This window comes from Arachis hypogaea, chromosome 7 (assembly GCF_003086295.3).
Source record: "Arachis hypogaea cultivar Tifrunner chromosome 7, arahy.Tifrunner.gnm2.J5K5, whole genome shotgun sequence".
NCBI lineage: Eukaryota > Viridiplantae > Streptophyta > Magnoliopsida > Fabales > Fabaceae > Arachis > Arachis hypogaea.
Window position 1 is genome coordinate 42689888 of NC_092042.1, and position 20923 is coordinate 42710810.

General features: G+C 36.1%; 1 protein-coding gene across 2 annotated transcripts; it reads left to right on the top strand.

Annotated features, from left to right (window-relative positions):
• The first annotated feature begins 1198 nt into the window (after positions 1–1198).
• LOC112702971 (protein N-terminal asparagine amidohydrolase) lies at positions 1199–8573 on the top strand. Of its 2 annotated transcripts, XM_025754230.3 has the most exons (10): positions 1199–1400; positions 2222–2398; positions 3653–3717; positions 3835–3931; positions 4018–4056; positions 4154–4345; positions 4873–4932; positions 5070–5248; positions 5393–5512; positions 8131–8573. In XM_025754230.3, the coding sequence occupies exons 1-10, from the start codon at positions 1347–1349 to the stop codon at positions 8234–8236; spliced, it is 1089 nt and encodes a 362-aa protein (XP_025610015.1). In that variant the 5' UTR covers positions 1199–1346; the 3' UTR covers positions 8237–8573. The 2 variants fall into 2 exon arrangements, with proteins under 2 accessions (XP_025610015.1, XP_025610016.1); XM_025754231.3 differs by lacking the exon at positions 4873–4932.
• The last annotated feature ends 12350 nt before the right edge of the window (positions 8574–20923 follow it).

A 20923-nucleotide genomic window follows, 5' to 3' on the forward strand; every position in this document is an offset into this window, starting at 1 on the left:
GTTGTGGTTTTGTCCCACTTGCTCCAGGTTGATATTTTAGCTCCTTGGGTAAATGCAAGGGTTGTGGTTCGCCCCATTGACTCCGAGTTGAGATTGAACTCCCTGAGTAGATGCAAGAGTTGTGACTTGTCCCACTTGCTCTGAATTGAGACTAACATTAAGAATAAATCGATACCATTGGGATTGAATTTTGATATAGAATTACTTAATTTGGACAGTTGTGACATAGAGAGAAAGGATGACTGGTTATGACTGATGACTTTTACTGAACAGAGTTGAGAATTTAAAATTCCTAATTTAGTTGAGATTTAGTCTGATTTCCATGTTTAGATTTAGAAAGGACCCTAGGTTTGAACCTTGAATGATTGGAGTTTAAAATTGTCTAGCAAATTCATATCTTTTTACATAGTCTCTATTTAGAATTATTACCCTATTGGAAATCTTCGGGTTCTCACCCGTTGTCGGATCTTGTTTTTCAGATACAAGACATGGCGCACCTCGTTGAGCATGCCGAACTCTCTATGAAAAGTGAAGACTCCTTTACATTTTGTACTTTGTGGTTATTATATTTATATTCTCCACTTTTGAATATAAACTTGTATATTCCTCTTAGAGGTTGATTATGGAGAAATATGTTGTATTATACTCTCTAGCCGTTCTTGTCTTCGCTGGGGCGTGACTAGTATTTGCTATGTATTTCTTTTGAACTCTTGTATATATTTCTTTTGTTTCTGTGTACTGAAACTTTATAGAGTCGACGTTTGCGAGTGCGATGCGGTTGTTGTTCTGTCATCATTCTTCTGATGTTCTTAGATATATCATTATTTTTCAAATATTATGTACTTTTCTATTTTTAGAGGTTGTAGTACCTCACCACATTTAATTTACAACTATAACGTAAGATTTTGTGTGGTAGAGTATTACAAAATTTACTATCATTTTATTTAATTTGATAATTTTTCTAAAAATAATATATCATTTTTGTTTCTACATTTTCGTCTTATTTAAATTTTTTTTTTATAAAATTATCTCAATATTATCATCCTGTTAATTCTGTTAACATATTACTAATACAGAACAATATTAAGACAATTGTAAACCATTAAAGAGTTAAATAGGATGATTTTTAACGGAGAAATGTTACGGACAAAAATGTTTTACTCTAAAACAAATAATTAAAAATAAAAAATAAAAAAATGGTTTACCAAAAGGAAGACGGGAGTGAAAACTCAAAACGTGATGCTTCAACAGTGCCCAAGTTTCTTGTTTGAGATTCTTACAGACTACAGGCTACAGCCACCACTATATCACTGGAATATTTGAGAGAATCAGAGAAGACCCAAATCATGATCTTCGTTGATGGGCTTCCATTCTCTCCTCGTTATTCTTCAACATCTCAGGTACACGATTTCACTCGCATCCTCTTTTCCACTTACCCTTTTTGCCTAAGAAACTGAAAAGCCACTACAATTTTTTATTTTCCTTTTATTTTTGGATATATGTCATTTATTAGAATGTGATCAGCAAATGTTTCAACATCTTAGCACAAAGGACAGAAGAAAAAACAAAGGAAGTAAAATTGAGGTGTGGGGATCAGGACTCAGGAGAGATATATGGCTTTTGGTTGTTTTCCCATTTCTCTATTCGTGTTTATGAACTGAAATGTAGGATACATAAGTAATGCTAACATATTCTAACAACTAGAAGGCAAGTTATTATTTCACAAGCAATGTATTCAATGAATGCCTCTATTTTTCATCCAGGAAAAAAATGAAAAAAAAAAAGAAAAGAAAAGAAAGCGATGCATGATCCTGTGAGTTCTTGATGCAGGCAATATAAAACTTAGATTAAAGAAAAAAAAATGAATCTCAGGGAACCTAAAGGATCCAATGGACTCACGGCAAGGCTAGGAATAAAAGAGACAAGAACTTGATTTGATAAACACTCAACCAGAATTCGAGAGAAAATGAGATAGAGGAAAATTGATATCATTCATGGTTGATAAATTGGAAAGCTACCCTTTACAAGTGGACAACACTCGCAGAAAATAAGAAATAACCAAAACAAAAGTATATTGGAAGAAATTAAAAGATAAACAACTCTGCATCAATTCTTGCTTGCATGATTGTAAATTATGGGGTTTGTCATGCCGCTTTAAAAATATAAGTTTAGAATCATGTGATTCGTATACTTAAGGTCTGACATTCTTGCTAATTGACAGGGAAAGGATATTCTACTTGCTCTGTTGGAAAATCCCATTTTGGTATCAGCCTCGAACTCTTTCAAAGCTATCCCCGAGAGGAAGTTCTCAGTGTCTGAAGACTCTACTCTAGAAAGATCAAAATGGGTTTATATATTCCAAAGAGAATATGCTACTGTTGACCCTGCAGTTGTTGAGGTATGTGATACTGTTTACCCATCATGAGTTTCATACATACATGTCCACATTCTTTTCTATCCGCACCAAAGAATGCACCTCTCTTTGTCAGTTTGTTGCACCTGTCAAATTGAAGCCATTGTTTTAAGTATTTGAAATACTTCTCTCTCCCGTCCACTAGTTGTACATCTCTAAGCAATACTTGCTGAATTTTTTTTTAACGAACCTCTGCTCTCAATTTTGTGACATACATGCACACGCACACGCACACGCACACACAGCTTCATAAGATACTCATTCTAGTGAAAAATTCTAGTGCTTGGTAATTCGTTTCCTAAGGTTACTCTACCTTTAAAACTCTGCTCTCCTTAGAGGTAGGTAATAGCTCCCATATCAACCTTTAGGAGGGCCATTTGACGAGCGATTCCTCCTATTATTCAGTCTTTCAATGCCTTTATCATTTATCTTCTCTCCACAATAATCCAACCTAGAGCTTTTATGTTGTACAGATTTAATAACCTTGAACCCATCACATTGTCTTCTTCAAATGAAATATCTTGGTATCTTGGTCTCGAGTCCTCTGGTTTTTTCTTTTTTCTTTTTTTAATTCCCAACTCACACTTTGAAAAGGATTCTTCTTGACCTTGATAAACCTATGTGCGTCATGTGTAATGCTAGCTCAGTGTTAGCTGCCCATTTGTTTTTGCACTGTTCTATGGCTAATTATCATGCAATTCACTTTTTGGTATTATTTATTTAATGAATGTTGGTTCATCCGAAGTTTTCATTGATTAGATTTGTTGGCTCTAGAAGAAGAAAGGATGCCAAATATTTATTGGAGTGCGCTGTTTCTGACACTGTTTAGTGTATTAACACTCACATGTCTAATGTAAGGATTTTGGGCAATCAAATTTTGTAGGAAAGGATTAGACGTCTTGCATCTTCTTGGTGCAAGACACATGGTCTGTTAAGAGGGATATCTGTCTGTGATATGCAGCGAGATTGAAGAGTTTTGCTCTATTTATTTATTTTTTGGCATATCCCTTTCTTGTACTAAGGATATCTTATTCTTCAATTTCTATGAAATATAGTGCCATTTTAAATGAAATTGATTCTTTTGTTTCTAAAAAATGTGGTAGTTAGTAGATCCAGGAGTATGGTTGCCAATTTGTCTTTCAATTGCTTATGCTGCTGAGTTTTACATTTATTATTGTTGTCGTCGTTGTTTAACTTACTGTTTGTTGAATTTATTTCCTCCTATTCCTGTAAACCTAGTTTGTTGGCACTGATGAAGCAACAACTTGTGTTGGCCTTGTTATTCGGAACCGAAGGAATGGAATGTAAGGAGTAAGGATTGGTTAATTTATAGATGATAAATCCACTGCATATCAAGTTCAACGTATACTCGTTCTCCATGGTTTTAATTTATGTTGGTATATCTTAATTCAACACTGCAGGACATCAGTTGCTCATATGGATTCACCAAAAATTGTAGAAATGGGCCTCTCTCAAATGCTATCACAACTAGTTGATGGCTTGGACACCGAGTTCGATGTATGTTTCCTTATCTTGATTTCTAATTTCGATGGTGAATTATATCATGTCATCTATCTGAGTCAGAAAACATGATTTGAATATAGGTGCATATAATTGGTGGTTTTGAAGAAGTTTCTCTGCAGGTGTGAATGGGCCTCACCCTTTGTTAGTGAATTTTTATGATGTACTTTTCCACCAGAAACACAAGAATTGAAGCTGTCTATTGAACTTTTTGTACAGCATGCCAAGGCTAGCACTGAATCAGAAGCCCAAGCAGAATTCGGTGATCATTCCTTTCCTTTGTGCACAAAAATTGTTCAGACTTTATGGGCAAGAGAGGAGAAGTTTCACATTCGGACTATTTGTGTTCTTGGACATAATACCAGAAGGGATTCCAATGGAAATGCTTACCCGTTGTTCAATGGATTTGTGGTCAACTCCTGATTTTAATTCTTCTTTTGGCGTCTACTTCACTAATGATATGTGATAACTGCTAAGTTGATAACCCTCTTATTTAGCTTCATATAACTATTTGCATAAAGCATATGGAGCTGGTTATTCTCCGCCAGCTTTACATACATGCATGTGTACTGTTATCATCAATCATCAATAGTAATATTTTTTTTTGTGATTTTAAAATTCCAGATAATATAAAGAGGCCTAATATTTTCAAAAGATTGATACTACTCATTCATACTTTTTTTCTCTTCAGTTGGATAAAAACAATCTTGACAATTTAAAAATGCATGATAACATTGGTTAAAACTTCAGTGGTACAACTACTTAAATGCATTGGCCAGCTGCTGAGGTTGTTACTAATGATGGGATCCGCGGACTCTTTTGTTGGGCGAGACAATTTTTTATTCACACTAGCATAGTATAAATACTTCTTATAGTAACACGAGTAATTTTTTTTAGTTATAATGATGTGGTGATTGTGGTCTATTCTTTTGAAACAGTTACTTGTATACTCAAAACATGAAGTGCCTGTTTGTTTCATGTCCTCAGCTGGAGAAAATGTGAATTCCCACTCAATTTTACACAAAGATCCTCTCACATAGATTTCCACCTGTGTCTGGGAAATCATGCTTCTCCATGTCCATTCTAAACCAAAAGTATGTGATTCTAACTTCTTGACTCCTATGCACCATTTCAGGTTGAGACTACTTCAGGAAATATCATCCCTGCAAGTTTTCATACAAGTACCAGATGCCCAGATGAAATTGTCAGAAGAATACGAGTGTCTGCTTCTTATGAAGATACCAGTTGGAATGGGAAGTTAATAGAGACATATGATACTGCAACTGACCAGTTTCAAATTGCTCCTTGCAGATGGTAACTTGGAATTTTTGTGAAAAGCCATGCTAGTTGGTGAAAATCCTTTCCTTTAATGACATTGTTTGATAACCCCTCTAGTGCGACAAGGTTTAGTTGTTGTAAGTATATGATTGCTGATGCTTCTCCTTCTCATGATTTTAGGACTCATCGTCAGTACTATGCTGCTTTGTCGCTTCTGCATTATACAGATTCAGAAATTCTTTCAATATGCTCCACCTCACCTACCGCCGAGGGCTCAGATTTTGTGGACAATTTGAAGAGGTAAAACTTATGGTTGATCTTGATTTTTAAATGTTGAAAACTTCCAAATATTTATTTGTTAAATGGAAATACCAATAAATTTTGGTCTTCAGAATTATGATAAAAATAATCGAGTTAACTAGCTCATAAATCTTGGATAAACCAATTTGAAGATATTGATACAGAGAATAAGAAAGTGCAATAAAATACCCGATAGAAAGTATGTGGAAGAAGATACACGTTCCCAAAATTCTCAAAGCAAACTAAACAACTGAGTTCTTCACTTATCAATAGAAGCCAGAAAGGGATGGTATTGCTTTGATTTCATAAGAGATGTTGAGAGAGACAAAAGGAGCAGTTGAATCAATTTAGTGTAATGGAAAATGCTTAGGCTCTTAGATTGAGTGCTTGAGTTCTTTGCTGCGAATATATTAATATAAAGTATATTTTTTATTCTTAATATTTTTCAAAAATTTAAAAAATAGTCCTCATATTTAATTTGATTTAATTTTGTCACTAATATTTAAATGTGTAAACTGTAAAGTATAATTTGTCCCTGACCACAAGTAACTGGCACCTAGTTGTAAGCATTATTGCTAAATTGATTTTAAACTTCCTGAAAATTTAGTTGGGATTCATTTGATATAAATAAAAAATGTTTGGGACAAAATTAAAACAAAATAAAATTTTGTGGTATTTTTGAAACTTTGACAAACTTAACAGACAAATAATATATTTTACCCTATTTAAATTTAGTTTCAATTCTATCCTTATTGTTACCAATTTCTTTTTCAGATTTTATCCTTCTATACATATAATCACCACCACCATTACCATCATGCCATTGTTTTCCCTCCATCATCATCAACACACCTCACTCGACCACCACCACTGCCACCACCATTCGAATCTCAGTCCCACAAGGTCACAACTATTACAACCCCACTTCAGCCCATTGCTACCACCTTCCACCACCCTGCAATCATCGCAACCTCGCTCAGAACCCCAACTACATCCTAGTATCCTGACTACCATCCTACCCAATGACAGATTTAGAAAATTTTGGTAGTTGAAGCCAAAATTATATAGTAGATAAAATTTATTTTTAGCATAATATATTTGCTATTTGAAATTGAATATATATATATATATATATATATATATATATATATATATATATATATATATATATATATATATATATATATATATATATATATATATATATATATATACCCCTAAATTTGAGAATGTATATGAAAAGTATATTTTAAATGATGAAAAATTAATTTATGATTTTTTCTTTTTATTTTCAATATGATTAAATGTCAATCTTAACAGTTTTGTTAGGAAATTATTGTTATTATTTTTTATTTTTATCAATAATCAGCTAACTAACTAATGAACAAGCAAGACTTAAGAGTTTGAATTGATATATAGGAAGAGAAAGAAAACTGAAAGAAAAAAATATATTGGTTAAAAAATAGTTTCTAAGTTTTTCACTTTTTCCCCTTTTTGTATATATCTATTTAAATTATTATTCATGTATTCTTTATTTTCTACTCGATTACGGAGTTCATTTGTTACAATATTTGCGGTTTAAACATTTTTGACCAAACCGTTTCTACAAACGAGACCATTTAAATGCCGAAGAATTATAATTCAAATGACATAGTCTCCCATCCTCACTTAGAAGACTCGGGTTCGAGTCTCATTCCTAACTTTGAAAAAGACAAGACCATTTAAATGTTAAAATAAACAAATCTTGCAAATAATATTAGTAGATAGATAATATTTATCTCAAATAATTTAAAAAAAACATTAAAAATTTCATTTATATTTAAAGTTAAGTTTCAATTTAGTATTTACCTGGTTATATCACATAGTTCATTATCACTATTTATCTTTTATATTGAATTTATTTATTATGTTTTTAATCTCAAATTTAACAAAATAATTATTGTAAGTTTTGTATTTTAACTTAAAATCCAAAAAAATAATTTATTGGGAAACAAACACAATAGATATAATTTTTAGAGAAAATTACACTCCTCTTCTTTGAGAGATGCTAAAATGACACTCTTCTATTCTCTATTTGTAAAATGTACACTCCTTTCTCTTATAACTTTTAAAAAACTTATTCTTTAATCCATTTTAAATTTGAATAAAGTATAGTTTTTGTTCCCAACGTTTGGGATAAGTTTCAAAGTTGTCCTTAACGTTTCAATCGTTCTATTTAAGTCCCTAATATTTCAAAATTGATTCAATGTTGTCCTGCCGTTAGGGATCCATTAACAGAATTAACGGCGGGACAAAATTGAGACAATTTTGAAACATTAGGAACTTAAATAGGACGAAAACGTTAGAGACAAAAAATTTAAAATGAATTAAAAATGAGATTTTTTAAAAGTTATAAGTGAAATGAATGTATATTTTACAAATTGAGGAGAGAGTAGTGTCATTTTAACATCTTTCAATCAGGGAAGTGGAATTTTTTCTAATTTTTATTTTTATACGTCCTTGCCTATATCCTATACCTACCTTAGTTATGATAATGTTTTCATCGTTTCTAGCACATTGTTTGAATTTCTCTTGTTTGTAATATTCCGAGAGATATCAATCTAACTTACCATTTTCAGGCAGTGGAATTATTTGATTGCGCATCCATACTGGACAGACACCTTTCCGGAGAAGCAGCCTCGCGTTTTTAAGAGAACTACCGATGGAAGATGGAGAAGATGTTGACAAAATTCTAAGGTTGCTTGATGTGGTATATGCATATCAACAATTACACTGAAATGTTACCCTAAGTTTCATTTATCTCCCTAGCAAATGAGTTGCCAAATAGCAAGATGTCAACGAATACACGGTTAAAATTTATCTTGGGAAAATATCTCTGGGAAAGAACCCTTGGACCATGTTTGAGCTCTTAGAAATGGTATAGGATGTGTGGTTCATCAGTATTTTCACATTCTTAGGATTATGAACTTGGGAATGTTAGCTTTAAGTCCTTTCTTGCTTTTAAAAATTTTCAAAGAAAAAAATAGTAAAAAATAATAAAAATTTGTTTTCTATCGCTTTATTTTTTATTTTTTAAAATTAGGGAGAGATTTTTGTTGTTGTCTGGTTTGCAATATAAAAAGACATTCCTAGGAATGAAAATATTTCCACGAACCACGCACCTCAAGTGGCGTTTTAATGTCATCTTGAATCTTTATTAGAGGAGAAAAAGTAGAGAATATTCCGTGTAACTAGGCAAGTTCTTAAATACACACATTATGGACAGGATATCAATAATAATCTAAATGTTAAGAGTGATCATCCTGACTAGTGGATTTCAAAAGAAAATATGTATTTTGATCATGGGGAGAAGAGAAAAAACATAAAAAACAGAAGTTAAAATGAAAAGCCAAGCAAATGATTTAAAAAGAAAATATAGAACTGAGAATTTAGAATAATATAATTACTTTTTTTTGGTAACACTTCTTAATCTTTTGTCTTCAAAGTTTTGTATTTATAGTTACGAGAGTATAAGAAACCTTATTATTTCACTATCACTTTGTTCTTTGATTTGGGTGTAAAAACAGTTTATTTTTAATGGTATAAAATTGAATTGAATTCTAAAAAAAAAAAAATTAAATTTTAGTCAAAATTGAATTAAATTTTAGTGTTTGAAATAAAACAATAAAATTATAGAATTAAATTGAATTCCAATGTTTGAAATACTTATCAAATGAATTAACGTTTTATAATAGACAATTTTATCCTTTATTAATATAATATTATATTTAAATAATAAATATATTTATTTATTAAATTATATAAAATAATTAAAAAAATTGTAACTTCTAATTTTTTTAACTAAAATTTGTTCACCTCTTTTAAAAAAAATTAGATTAATTTAAATATATTAAATTTAAAAATTATTATTAATTAAAAAAAATTAAATAGTTCTTTAATGTTGATTCCAATGACAAACCAACAATAAAAAATAAACATGAACTATCAAGAACTAACTTGTTGAATGATCTAATAACATAGCAAGTAAAAAAAAAAAGCTAGTTATTAACTGCAAATTATAGCAACTAATTCATGTTATTAAAATGAAACAAAATTATGCAACTTTTTGCTAGTGTCATGATTGACACAACTTCACTTGAAATGTTCAAACGTATTGCAAACGCCTGGTGTCATTAATCTAAATTAAACACATAAAATATATACGTGTGGATATTTTTTTAGATCTACATAGTAGACTTTTTCAACTCTGCCACTACTACACCTGCGGTACATAGCCAGTCTCAAACTCGGATAAAGGAGGATGGTTGTGTTAGACCTTCGATACCCAACATAAAAATTTAGTCGAATCTTCATAACATGGATCAAAGACGTTATTGCGCTAAAACTAGGTTGTTTTCCGGAAGCAACACGCTACATATGGCTCGCATACAGTGTCAAATAAGAAAGAGCCGATGCATCGGTGCCTGAGTGTAGTATTAAATGAATAAGGATTCTCGCATTTTCATGAAAGGATGAGGGGAAATAAGCTAATCACAAAGAAAAAGGTAAATGTCGAAGCAACAAAAGGTTGAGATTTGGGATATGGAACATAGGCACTCTAATAGAAAAATCCATGGCAGTGGTGGATACCATGACAACGAGGAAGGTTAACATCATGTGCCTACAAGAAATAAAATGGGTCGGTGCGAAGGCTAGGAAGTTGGATATATTAATAATAGCATGTCCTCATGCAAAACCCAAGAAAAATACAAGAAAGAGGTATTAACATTTAATTTATTCAAAATAAATAACCTATATGCAATGCATGCAACTACTTGGTCAAAATGAATCAATTTTCAAGAATACATATATGAATATAAGGGCTAAAGTAATAACAATCAAATCAAATCCACAATTGAATTGAGTTATTGGAAAGAATTACAAACTTGCAAGATAAGAGATGATAATAGGTGGAAGCATACGATTGAGCAATCAAACCCCTCATCGGAAGTGTATACGCTCTAGTCGCTAAAGTATTTAGGGTTGATTCATTGAATTCTTCTCTAATTATGTTTTTCAAGATTTGTTTTTCTTCTAACAATCAACAATTATTCAAAGCATGCATACAAATATCATGAGGACTTTTTCATAGGTTGTAATGGGATTAGGGTCAAGGTAAGGATATATATGGCTAAGTGAGTTTGAAATTTGAATCTTTGATTAACTTAAACTTTTCACCTAACCTATGACAACCTATTTAACTCTAATACAAAACTAGCTACCCATTATTCATTACACACTCATTCATTCCCTTTTTAATCACAACACATATACATTGTTATTATTTTACTTTACTTTAGGGTATTTTGTCCTTTTTTATTGCTTTCTTTTTTTTCTTTTTCTTTTCCTTTTTTATTTTTTAATATTTTTTTCTTTTTATTTTTTATTTTATATAACATAATATATACACAAGAGATAATGCATATGGTTTAAGTATTGAATGCATGAATATGTACCCAATTCCCAAGATTTTTAAGAAAAATACAAAAATGCACCTTTATCTCAACCAATGTTTCCAAACTTCTCCACACTTAAATGATACACCTCTCACTAGCACCTAAGCTAATTGGTGCACGAAAATTACACTCACACTATGTAATTTCGCACAACTAACCAGCAAGTGCACTGGGTCGTCCAAGTTATACCTTACGTGAGTAAGGGTCGATCCCACGGAGATTCCCGGCTTAAAGCAAGCTATGGTTATCTTATTATTCTTAGTCAGGATACCAATAGGTTTCTTTAGTTTCAATTGTAAAAAGTGAAAGAGCATGAAATGAGTATTTGTTACGCAGTAATGGAGAATGTGTTGGAGTTTTGGAGATGCTTTGTCTTCTGAATCTCTGTTTCTCCCGTCTTTTTTTCACGCACGCAAGGTTCCTCCTATGGCAAGCTTTGTGTTGGTGGATCACCGTTGTCAATGGCTACCATCCGTCCTCTCAGTGAAAATGGTCCATGTGCGCTGTCACTGCACGGCTAATCATCTGTCGGTTCTCACTCATGCTAGAATAGGATCCATTGATCCTTTTGCGTTTGTCACTACGCCCAACCCTTGTGAGTTTGAAGCTCGTCACAGTCATTTAATCCCTGAGTCCTACTCGAAATACCACAGACAAGGTTTAGACTTTCCAGATTCTCAAGAATGCTGCCAATGGATTCTAGCTTATACCACGAAGGCTCTGATTAAGGAATCCAAGAGATACTCATCCAACCTAATGTAGAACGGAGGTGGTTGTCAGGCACGCGTTCATAGGTTGAGAATGGTGATGAGTGTCACGGATTATCACCTTCTTCATATTGAAGTGCGAATGAACATCTTAGATAAAAACAAACGTGTTTGAATAGAAAATAGAAATAATTGCATTAATTCATTGAGACGATGCAGAGCTCCTCACCCCGAACAATGGAGTTTAGAGACTCATGCCGTCAAAGAGTACAAAGTTCAGATCTAAAAATGTCACGAGATACAAAATAAGTCTCTAAAAGTTGTTTAAATACTAAACTAGTAATCTAGGTTTACAAAAAATGAGTAAACTGATGCCAGGGCATTTTGGCTAGTTTCACTGACCTTTTCTTTACTATTTTTAGGTAGTTTCATTGCATTTTCTTAGGAAATAAGCTAGTTTTGGGTAGAAAATCATTTACATCCTGATTCAAGCATGCATTGTGCATTTTACATGATTTCATGAGGATTTTGCATGATTTTAATGACAAAATTGATATTGCATCCCCCATGACTTGGATTAGAACTTTGATGCACTTTATTGCTTGATTTCAGGACAAAAGAAGCAAAGAATGGGAGTAACTTGCAAGGCTAAGGAGAAAAGTGATTGCCAATAACACTCTCAAAAGCCATCAATGCCACGTTAAGGAGTCACGTAACTAAGTTAACGTGAACTCTAACGTGGAGAAGAGAAGTTGAGCCAACGTTAGTGACACTTAACATTGTCACTAATGTTGGCAATTGCTCACAAATGGCCACGTTAGGAGCCACGTTAACCTAGTTAACGTGGCCTTTAACGTTAAAGGGGGAAGAGAAGCCAACGTTAGTGACACTCAACATTGTCACTAACGTTGGCCTAAGGTGCAAAGTACCACGTTAACTCCCACGTTAACTTGGTTAACGTGGGAGCTAACGTAAGAGACGAAGAGTTGTCGACAACGTTAGTGACACTCAACATTGTCACTAACGTTGAAGCAACCACACGACCCCCAAGAGCCACGTTAACTTCCCCGTTAACTTGGTTAACGTGGAAGCTAACGATGAAGAATGAAGGATGGGCCAACATTAGTAACACTCAACATTGTCACTAACGTTAGGATGGCTAAGAGTGGCCACGTTAGAAGCCACGTTAACCTAGTTAACGTGGACTCTAACGTGTGACCTATGGGCACATTGGAACATTAGTGACAATATTGAGTGTCACTAACGTTCTCAAAGGTTGGCAAAAGCCACGTTAGAAGCCACGTTAACTTAGCTAACGTGGGCTTTAACGTGAAGCAAGAAGAGGCACACTGGAACGTTAGTGACAATGTTGAGTGTCACTAACGTTCTCGAAGGTTGGCAAAAGCCACGTTAGAAGCGACGTTAACCTAGTTAACGTGGACTTTAACGTGAGGCAAAGGGGTGCATTGGAACGTTAGTGACAATGTTAAGTGTCACTAACGTTCTCAAACTTATACTTTCACTAAATGTTAAAAACCCATAACGTCTTGAGCTAAAGTCTCGACCCACTTCACACTTTCTCTCTACAAGTAAAGCCAAGCCCAAATGAAGAAAGGAACTGCTTCAAACTCAAGATCCAAAGGCCCAAGATTAGAAGAGCCAACTAGAAGCTGAGAAGAGTAGTATATATAGGAGTAGCTTTGAATTGTTTAGGGGACGGAGAGCTAGGAAATAGAACTACTCTTTGTATTTTACTTTCTCTGCACTTCTAGCTTTATGATGTATTCTCCATCTTTGATTTTGATTTCTAGAGCTATGAACAACTAAACCCCTTTCATTGAGTTAGGGAGCTCTGTTGTAATTTGATGGATCAATACTAGTTTTCATTATTCTTCTTCTATCTTTCCTCTTGATTTTACTTGAAAGCTTTCGATCTTTATCCAATTGGATAGTTATCTTGGAAAAGAAGCTATTCAAACTTGGATCTCTTCGGAACCTTGAAAGAGGAATGAAGAGATCAGCTAGAAATGCTTTCTCATGCCAGACCAAATTGGGTGTGGATGGGTATGTGGCTATAACCCTCTCAACACTTGATTTTGGAAATGCATGTGGTATAATCAGTGATCATACTTCATCTCTTCTCATGAGCAATTGACCAAGGAATTGGCTATTGATCAAGATTTGAGAGATTGAACCACAAGAAATTGTTGTTCAATCACTTAAGATTGCCAAGGAGATCAATGAGTGCATTGATTGAGGAAGAGATGAGAATGAAATTGATCCGGAGAATGCAACATCTCCTGAGCCCAATGAACTCCCCATTTCCGATCTTACCCATTCTCTTTAATTTCTGCAATTTACTTTTATGAGCAATTCCCCCATTCCCAATTACAATTCTGCAATTTACTTTCAGTCATTTACTTTCCCAGCCGTTTTATTTTCTGCAAGTATCAACTCTATTCATGGATTCGCTCAACTAGAACATTCCTCTAATTAAAGTTGCTTGATCAATCAATCCCTGTGGGATTCGACCTCACTCTATTGTGAGTTTTTACTTGACGACAAATTCGGTACACTTGCCGAATGGAGATTTGTTGAGAGACAAATTTTCCCCCGATCAAGTTTATGGCGCCGTTGCCGGGGATTGATTGTGCATCGACAATGATTACATTAGAGGATCACTAGATTGAGCATTTTTGTTTTGTTTGATTTAATTTTCTGTTTGAGTAATTTGCTTTCTGTCTTAGTTAATTTCTCCCCTCCCCTGTTTCTTAGTTTTTCTTTGTTATTTACAATTCAGTTCACTAACCCCACTAACTGTTTGATATAATGCATCACTGACACTGACAGTAATCCTAACGAAATACTCTCTGCATTTCTTTTCTTTGCTTGTACTCTGTTGGTTGTATGACAGGGAGAAGAGGCGGGGCTTCAACTTCCTTTGATTCTGAACTTGAGAGAACCTTCTTGAGATTAAGAAGGGAGGCAAAAGAAAAACGTGTGGTTGGTGCTGAAGAAGAGGAGGAACACTTTGAAGAATACTTTGAAACAACCATGGAAGACCATCGTGAGGAAGAGGTTCACAACCATGGTGGAGGAGGTAGAGCAAATCCTGGTGGGGAGGATAGAAGAGTCTTGGGCTCTTATATCAACCCAAACCCAGGGAACTGCGGAAGTAGCATCCAAAAGGCAACCATCCATGCCAACAATTTCGAGCTAAAACCTCAGCTCATCACTCTTGTGCAGAATAATTGCTCATTTGGAGGAGGTGCTCAAGAAGATCCGAATCAACACTTGACCATCTTCTTGAGAATTTGTGACACAGTGAAGTCCAATGGAGTCCACCAGGATGTCTATAGGCTGCTCTTGTTCCCTTTCTCACTCAGGGACAAGGCATTCAAATGGCTCGAATCCTTCCCAAAAGAAAGCCTGACAACTTGGGAGGAGGTAGTGAATAAGTTTTTGGCAAGGTTTTACCCCCCGCAAATGATCAATAGGCTGAGAACTGAAGTACAGACGTTCAGACAGCAAGATGGGGAGACACTTTATGAAGCTTGGGAAAGGTTCAAAGACCTAACAAGAAGGTGTCCACCAAATATGTTTAATGAATGGGTGCAGTTGCATATCTTCTATGAAGGCTTGTCATATGAATCAAAGAAGGTAGTAGATCATTCCTCTGGAGGATCCTTGAACAAGAAGAAGACCATTGAAGAAGCCATATATGTCATTGAAACTGTAGCTGAGAATGACTACTTCTATGCTTCCGAAAGAGGGAACATTAAGGGAGTAATGGAGCTAAACAGTGTGGATGCTCTGCTAGCTCAGAACAAGCTCATTACCAAGCAGTTAGCTGACCTCACTAAGAAGATGGAGAGGAACCAAGTGGCAGCAATCACCACCTCATCAACAACCCAAGAAGAAGTTGAAAAAAAGGACCTTGAGCAAGCCAACTACATTGGGAATTCACCTAGACAGAACCATGATCATTACTCAAAGACCTACAACCCTGGATGGAGGAATCACCCAAACTTTGGTTGGGGGAATCAACAAGACCAAGGCCAAAATTAGAGACGTCACAACCCCAACAACAATACAGCCCATTCTTCATTTGATGACAAAATCTCTAAGATTGAAACCTTACTTGAAAGCATATGCAGAGACATCCAAGATAGTAAAACATTCCGAGAGGAAGTGCAGTCAAATATGCAGAACCAAGATGCTGCCATCGAGAAGCTTGAGACACAAGTTGGTTACCTATTCAATCAGACTTCTAGCAACAACCGAAGCAAAAAAGAGGAGTGTCAAGCTATCACTCTTAGGAGTGGGAAGAAACTGAAGGAATTTGACCAGAAGACACTAGAAGAAGACTCAATTGATGAAGGAGAAAAGCAAGATGGAAATCAAGCCCCAACTTCTAAAGTGCAAAAAGAAGAAGGGAAGCCGAAGCCGGATGTCCCGAGAGTTCCATACCCTCAGCAATTGAAGAAAAAGGGAGATGACAACCAATTTTTGAGATTTTTAGAAATCTTCAAAAAGCTACAAATCAACATACCCTTTGCTGAAGCAATAGAACAAATGCCTCTCTATTCCAAGTTCTTAAAGGAGCTCATGACTAAGAAGAGAAGCTGGAAGAACAACGAAACTGTGATACTGACCGAAGAATGTAGTGCTATCATTCAACACAAATTACCCCAAAAATTGAAGGATCCAGGGAGTTTTCAGATCCCCTGTGTCATAGGTGAGATCACAGTAGAGAAGGCTCTCTGTGACTTAGAAGCCAGCATCAATTTGATGTCAGTAGCCATGATGAGGAAGATGAAGATCGAGGAGGCCAAACCAACAAAAATGGCCTTACAATTGGCAGACCGATCATTCAAGTTCCCTCACGGCATAGTAGAGGATTTGTTGGTGAAGGTGGGAGACTTCATATTTCCAGCCGATTTTGTAGTGTTGGACATGCAGGAGGAAGCCAAGGCCTCCATTATCCTGGGAAGACCCTTCCTGGCCACTGCTGGAGCTGTCATTGATGTCCAAAAAGGTGATCTTACCTTAAGATTACACAATGAGAAGATGACATTCAATGTATTCAAGGCCATGTGTTACCCACCAGAACAATTCGGGGAATGCATGAGATTAGATGCACTTGAGGAAGAAGTGCAGGAGAGCTTCGAAGAAGAAAGACCAGAAGAGCCAGAGAGAGTCATGGAAGAGGAGTATGAATCAAGTGAAGAGGTGGTAACAGCAGAAATTCATATACAAGAAGCACCAAAATTAGAGAATCAAAAGTCAGAAGCACCCAAACTTGAGCTCAAGGCACTGCCACCTACTCTCAAATATGCATACTTAGGAGAAAATGAAAGTTACCCAGTGATCATAAGCTCATCCCTCAGCTAGAATCAAGAGGATGAACTACTCCAAGTATTGAGGAAGCACAAGGATGCCATTGGATGGGCTCTTGCTGACTTAAAAGGAATCAGTTCAGCCATATGCATGCATAAGATACTGCTAGAAGAGGATGCCAAACCGTCCATTCAATCTCAAAGAAGGCTGAATCCAATCATGAAAGAGGTGGTGCAGAAAGAAGTTATGAAGTTATGGCAGGGAGGGGTGATCTATCCTATCTCAGACAGCCCATGGGTCAGCCCTGTACATGTTGTCCCAAAGAAGGGAGGAATCACTGTAGTTCAAAATTAGAAGAACGAATTAATCCCTACAAGGACGGTCACTGGATGGCGGATGTGCATAGACTACAGAAAACTCAACGAAGCTACACGAAAAGATCATTTTCCCCTTCCATTCATGGATCAGATGTTGGAACGACTTGCAGGCCACGCATATTATTGTTTTCTTGATGGTTATTCGGGATATAACCAAATAGTGGTTGATCCTAGAGACCAGGAGAAAACCTCATTCACTTGCCCATATGGAGTGTTTGCCTACAGGCGAATGCCATTTGGGCTATGTAATGCGCCTGCAACTTTCCAACGCTGCATGCTTTCTATCTTCTCAGACATGATAGAGAAATTCATCGAAGTCTTTATGGATGACTTCTCAGTATTTGGAGATTCTTTTCCTAGCTGCCTACAGCACCTTGCCTTGGTATTGAAAAGATGCCAAGAGACCAACCTGGTCTTGAACTGGGAGAAATGTCACTTCATGGTGACAGGAGGAATAGTCCTTGGTCATAAGGTCTCTAACCAAGGCATTGAGGTAGACAGAGCCAAAGTTGAACTTATTGAAAAACTTCCTCCACCCAGTGATGTCAAGGCAATTAGGAGCTTTTTAGGGCATGCTGGTTTTTACAGAAGGTTTATTAAAGATATTTCAAAGATAGCCAAGCCCTTAAGCAATCTTCTTGTATCTGATACACCATTTGTCTTCGATGAAACATGCATGTTAGCTTTTGAAAACTTGAAAATGAGGTTATCATCTGCACCTATCATTTTCCCACCTGACTGGAACTTACCATTTGAACTGATGTGTGATGCATCTGATTTTGCAATAGGGGCAGTGTTAGGACAGAGGAAAGATAACTTAGTCCATGTGATATACTATGCCAGCAAGGTCCTTAATGATGCTCAAAGAAATTATACCACAACCGAAAAGGAACTGCTGGCAATAGTTTTCGCATTTGACAAGTTTAGATCATACCTCATTGGTGCAAAAGTGATTGTTTTCACAGATCACGCAGCACTTAAATATTTGTTTGCTAAGCAAGAATCAAAACCGAGACTAATAAGATGGATCTTATTGTTGCAGGAATTTGATATTGAAATCAGAGACAAGAAAGGAGTGGAGAACAAGGTAGCAGATCACCTCTCTAGAATCCCTCAGGATGAAGGTGGGGCACATGATACTCATGTGAACGAGCTCTTCCCTGATGAGCAATTAATGATAGTTCACAAGGCTCCATGGTTTGCAGACATAGCCAACTTCAAAGCAACTGGGGCTTTACCACCAGAGATACATAAACATCAGAAAAGAAAGCTCATGAATGATGCAAAATACTTTGTCTGGGACGAGCCGTATCTCTTCAAGAAGTGTTCAGATGGAGTCCTCAGAAGATGTGTTTCGGAGGAAGAAGGACGAGAGGTCCTATGGAATTGCCACAGCTCAAGTTATGGAGGCCACTTTGGAGGGGACAGAACTGCAGCAAAGGTTCTACAAAGTGGGTTCTTTTGGCCGACCCTTTTCAAGGATGCCAAGGAACTGGTAAAAAGCTGCAATGAATGCCAAAGAGCGGGAAACTTGCCCAAAAGAAATGCCATGCCACAAAATTTCATCTTAGAGCTGGAATTATTTGATGTGTGGGGAATAGATTTCATGGGGCCGTTTCCAACTTCACATGCAAACAAGTACATCTTAGTAGCTGTGGATTATGTCTCCAAGTGGGTAGAGGCGATTGTAACTCCAACAAATGATAACAAGGTGGTTATGAACTTCCTCAGGAAGAATATCTTTAGCCGGTTTGGAGTCCCAAGAGCCCTCATCAGTGATGGAGGGAGCCACTTTGTAACAGACCGTTAGAGGCTCTTCTCCTACGATATGGGGTAAAACACAAGGTAGCCACACCTTACCACTCCCAAACAAGTGGACAAACTGAGATATCCAGCAGAGAACTAAAAAGGATTCTGGAAAAGACTATGGGTGCATCAAGAAAGGATTGGTCAAAGAAGTTGGATGATGCTCTTTGGGCGTACAGAACAGCATTCAAAACACCACTTGGAATGTCCCCATATCAGCTGGTGTTTGGTAAAGCTTGTCACTTACCACTGGAGCTAGAACACAAGGCTCTATGGGCTATCAAGATACTAAATTTTGACAGCATTGCTACTGGTGCAAAGAGAATCTTGCAGCTGCAAGAGATGGAGGAATTCAGGTCACAAGCCTATGAAAATACCAAGATGTACAAGGAAAAGGCAAAGAGAAGACATGACTCACATCTTGCACCCAGGGTTTCGAAAGGGGGCAGCGAGTGCTCCTACACAATTCCAAACTAAGACTGTTCTCAGGAAAACTCAAATCAAGGTGGTCCGGACCCTTTCTTGTCACAAAGGTCTCGCCGTATGGACACGTAGAAGTCATGGATGAAGTTTCAGAAAGGACTTTTACAGTGAATGGACAAAGACTCAAGCATTATCTGGGCAACACGGGGGAAAACCCCAGGGTGAAATACCATCTCAAGTAAGTGAGGACTCGTCGAGCTAGCGACGATAAAAAAGCGCTTTGGGGAGGCAACCCAACCTCAGGTAGTTCATTTTTATCTTTATTTCAATAAAGATCACAAGTTGTTTCCCCTGTATTGCAAGGAGCTAAGTTTGGTGTCTCACACCAGAACAATCAAAGGAGACAGTGTAATTCTAAGTTTGGTGTTCCACCAAAAGGACATTTAGTTAGAATTACACCCGCTCCCAAAATGCATTGCTAGCTCTAACCAATCGAGGGAAACCACTTAGATATAGTTAGACTTTAGTTAATAATTGTTTTGTTAACAACAAGATATGAGTGTGTCAGCATATATGCAAGATTGTGTACTAAGCAAGGAACTAAGTTTGGTATTCACACACCAAATCGAGTTCATAAGACACAAGCACATGCAAGCTAACTATTTCTCAAAGTGCTGTGGGAACAAGCAACTTCCAATAACTTTACAGGAATTTAATGGTGCACCTTCACTCAAGGAAGTAAGGAAGCAAAGAGCAGGAGGAGGACGAAAAGAAGGCGATTAGAAGTTGTCATCTGAAGGTTGTATTGTCACTTAATTCCATGTATTTACAGTTTGAACATTGGAAGCCCAAATGCAATCTTGATTAATGGTTACCAGTGAGTCTAAACATGTTTTTAAACTCTACCTTGTTGTTGAGCATGGTCTATGATTCTGGTTGGAGTGTCACTGCATCTTTCATTTACTTATTTGTATGTTTGTTCCCTTAGAATCAAATGAAAAGAGAATGAGTGTTTATGTTTCTAAAAGACCAGAGTGGAGCCCATAATGTGGAAGTGTATTCATGAATCTTTGGGGGGTAATCATAAGTTAGCTAAGTTGGTTCAACCACAAGGTGGGAGGACAACTATCTATCCTGAATACTTTACTTTTGATATACCCATGAGACTAAGATAACAACAAGATCCTAATAAGAGAAAAGGGAAAGAACAATGGAAGTGAAAAACAAAAGACAAAGAATAAGCAATAAGGCTAGGCACCAATG

Bases quoted from the DNA above. Each gene is read 5' to 3' on its own strand.
- LOC112702971 (XM_025754230.3), top strand. From the start codon at position 1,347: ATGATCTTCGTTGATGGGCTTCCATTCTCTCCTCGTTATTCTTCAACA. The intron at 4,057-4,153 runs GTGTGAATGGGC...CTTTTTGTACAG, and splicing joins TTGAAGAAGTTTCTCTGCAG to CATGCCAAGGCTAGCACTGA. The intron at 5,513-8,130 runs GTAAAACTTATG...TACCATTTTCAG, and splicing joins TTTGTGGACAATTTGAAGAG to GCAGTGGAATTATTTGATTG.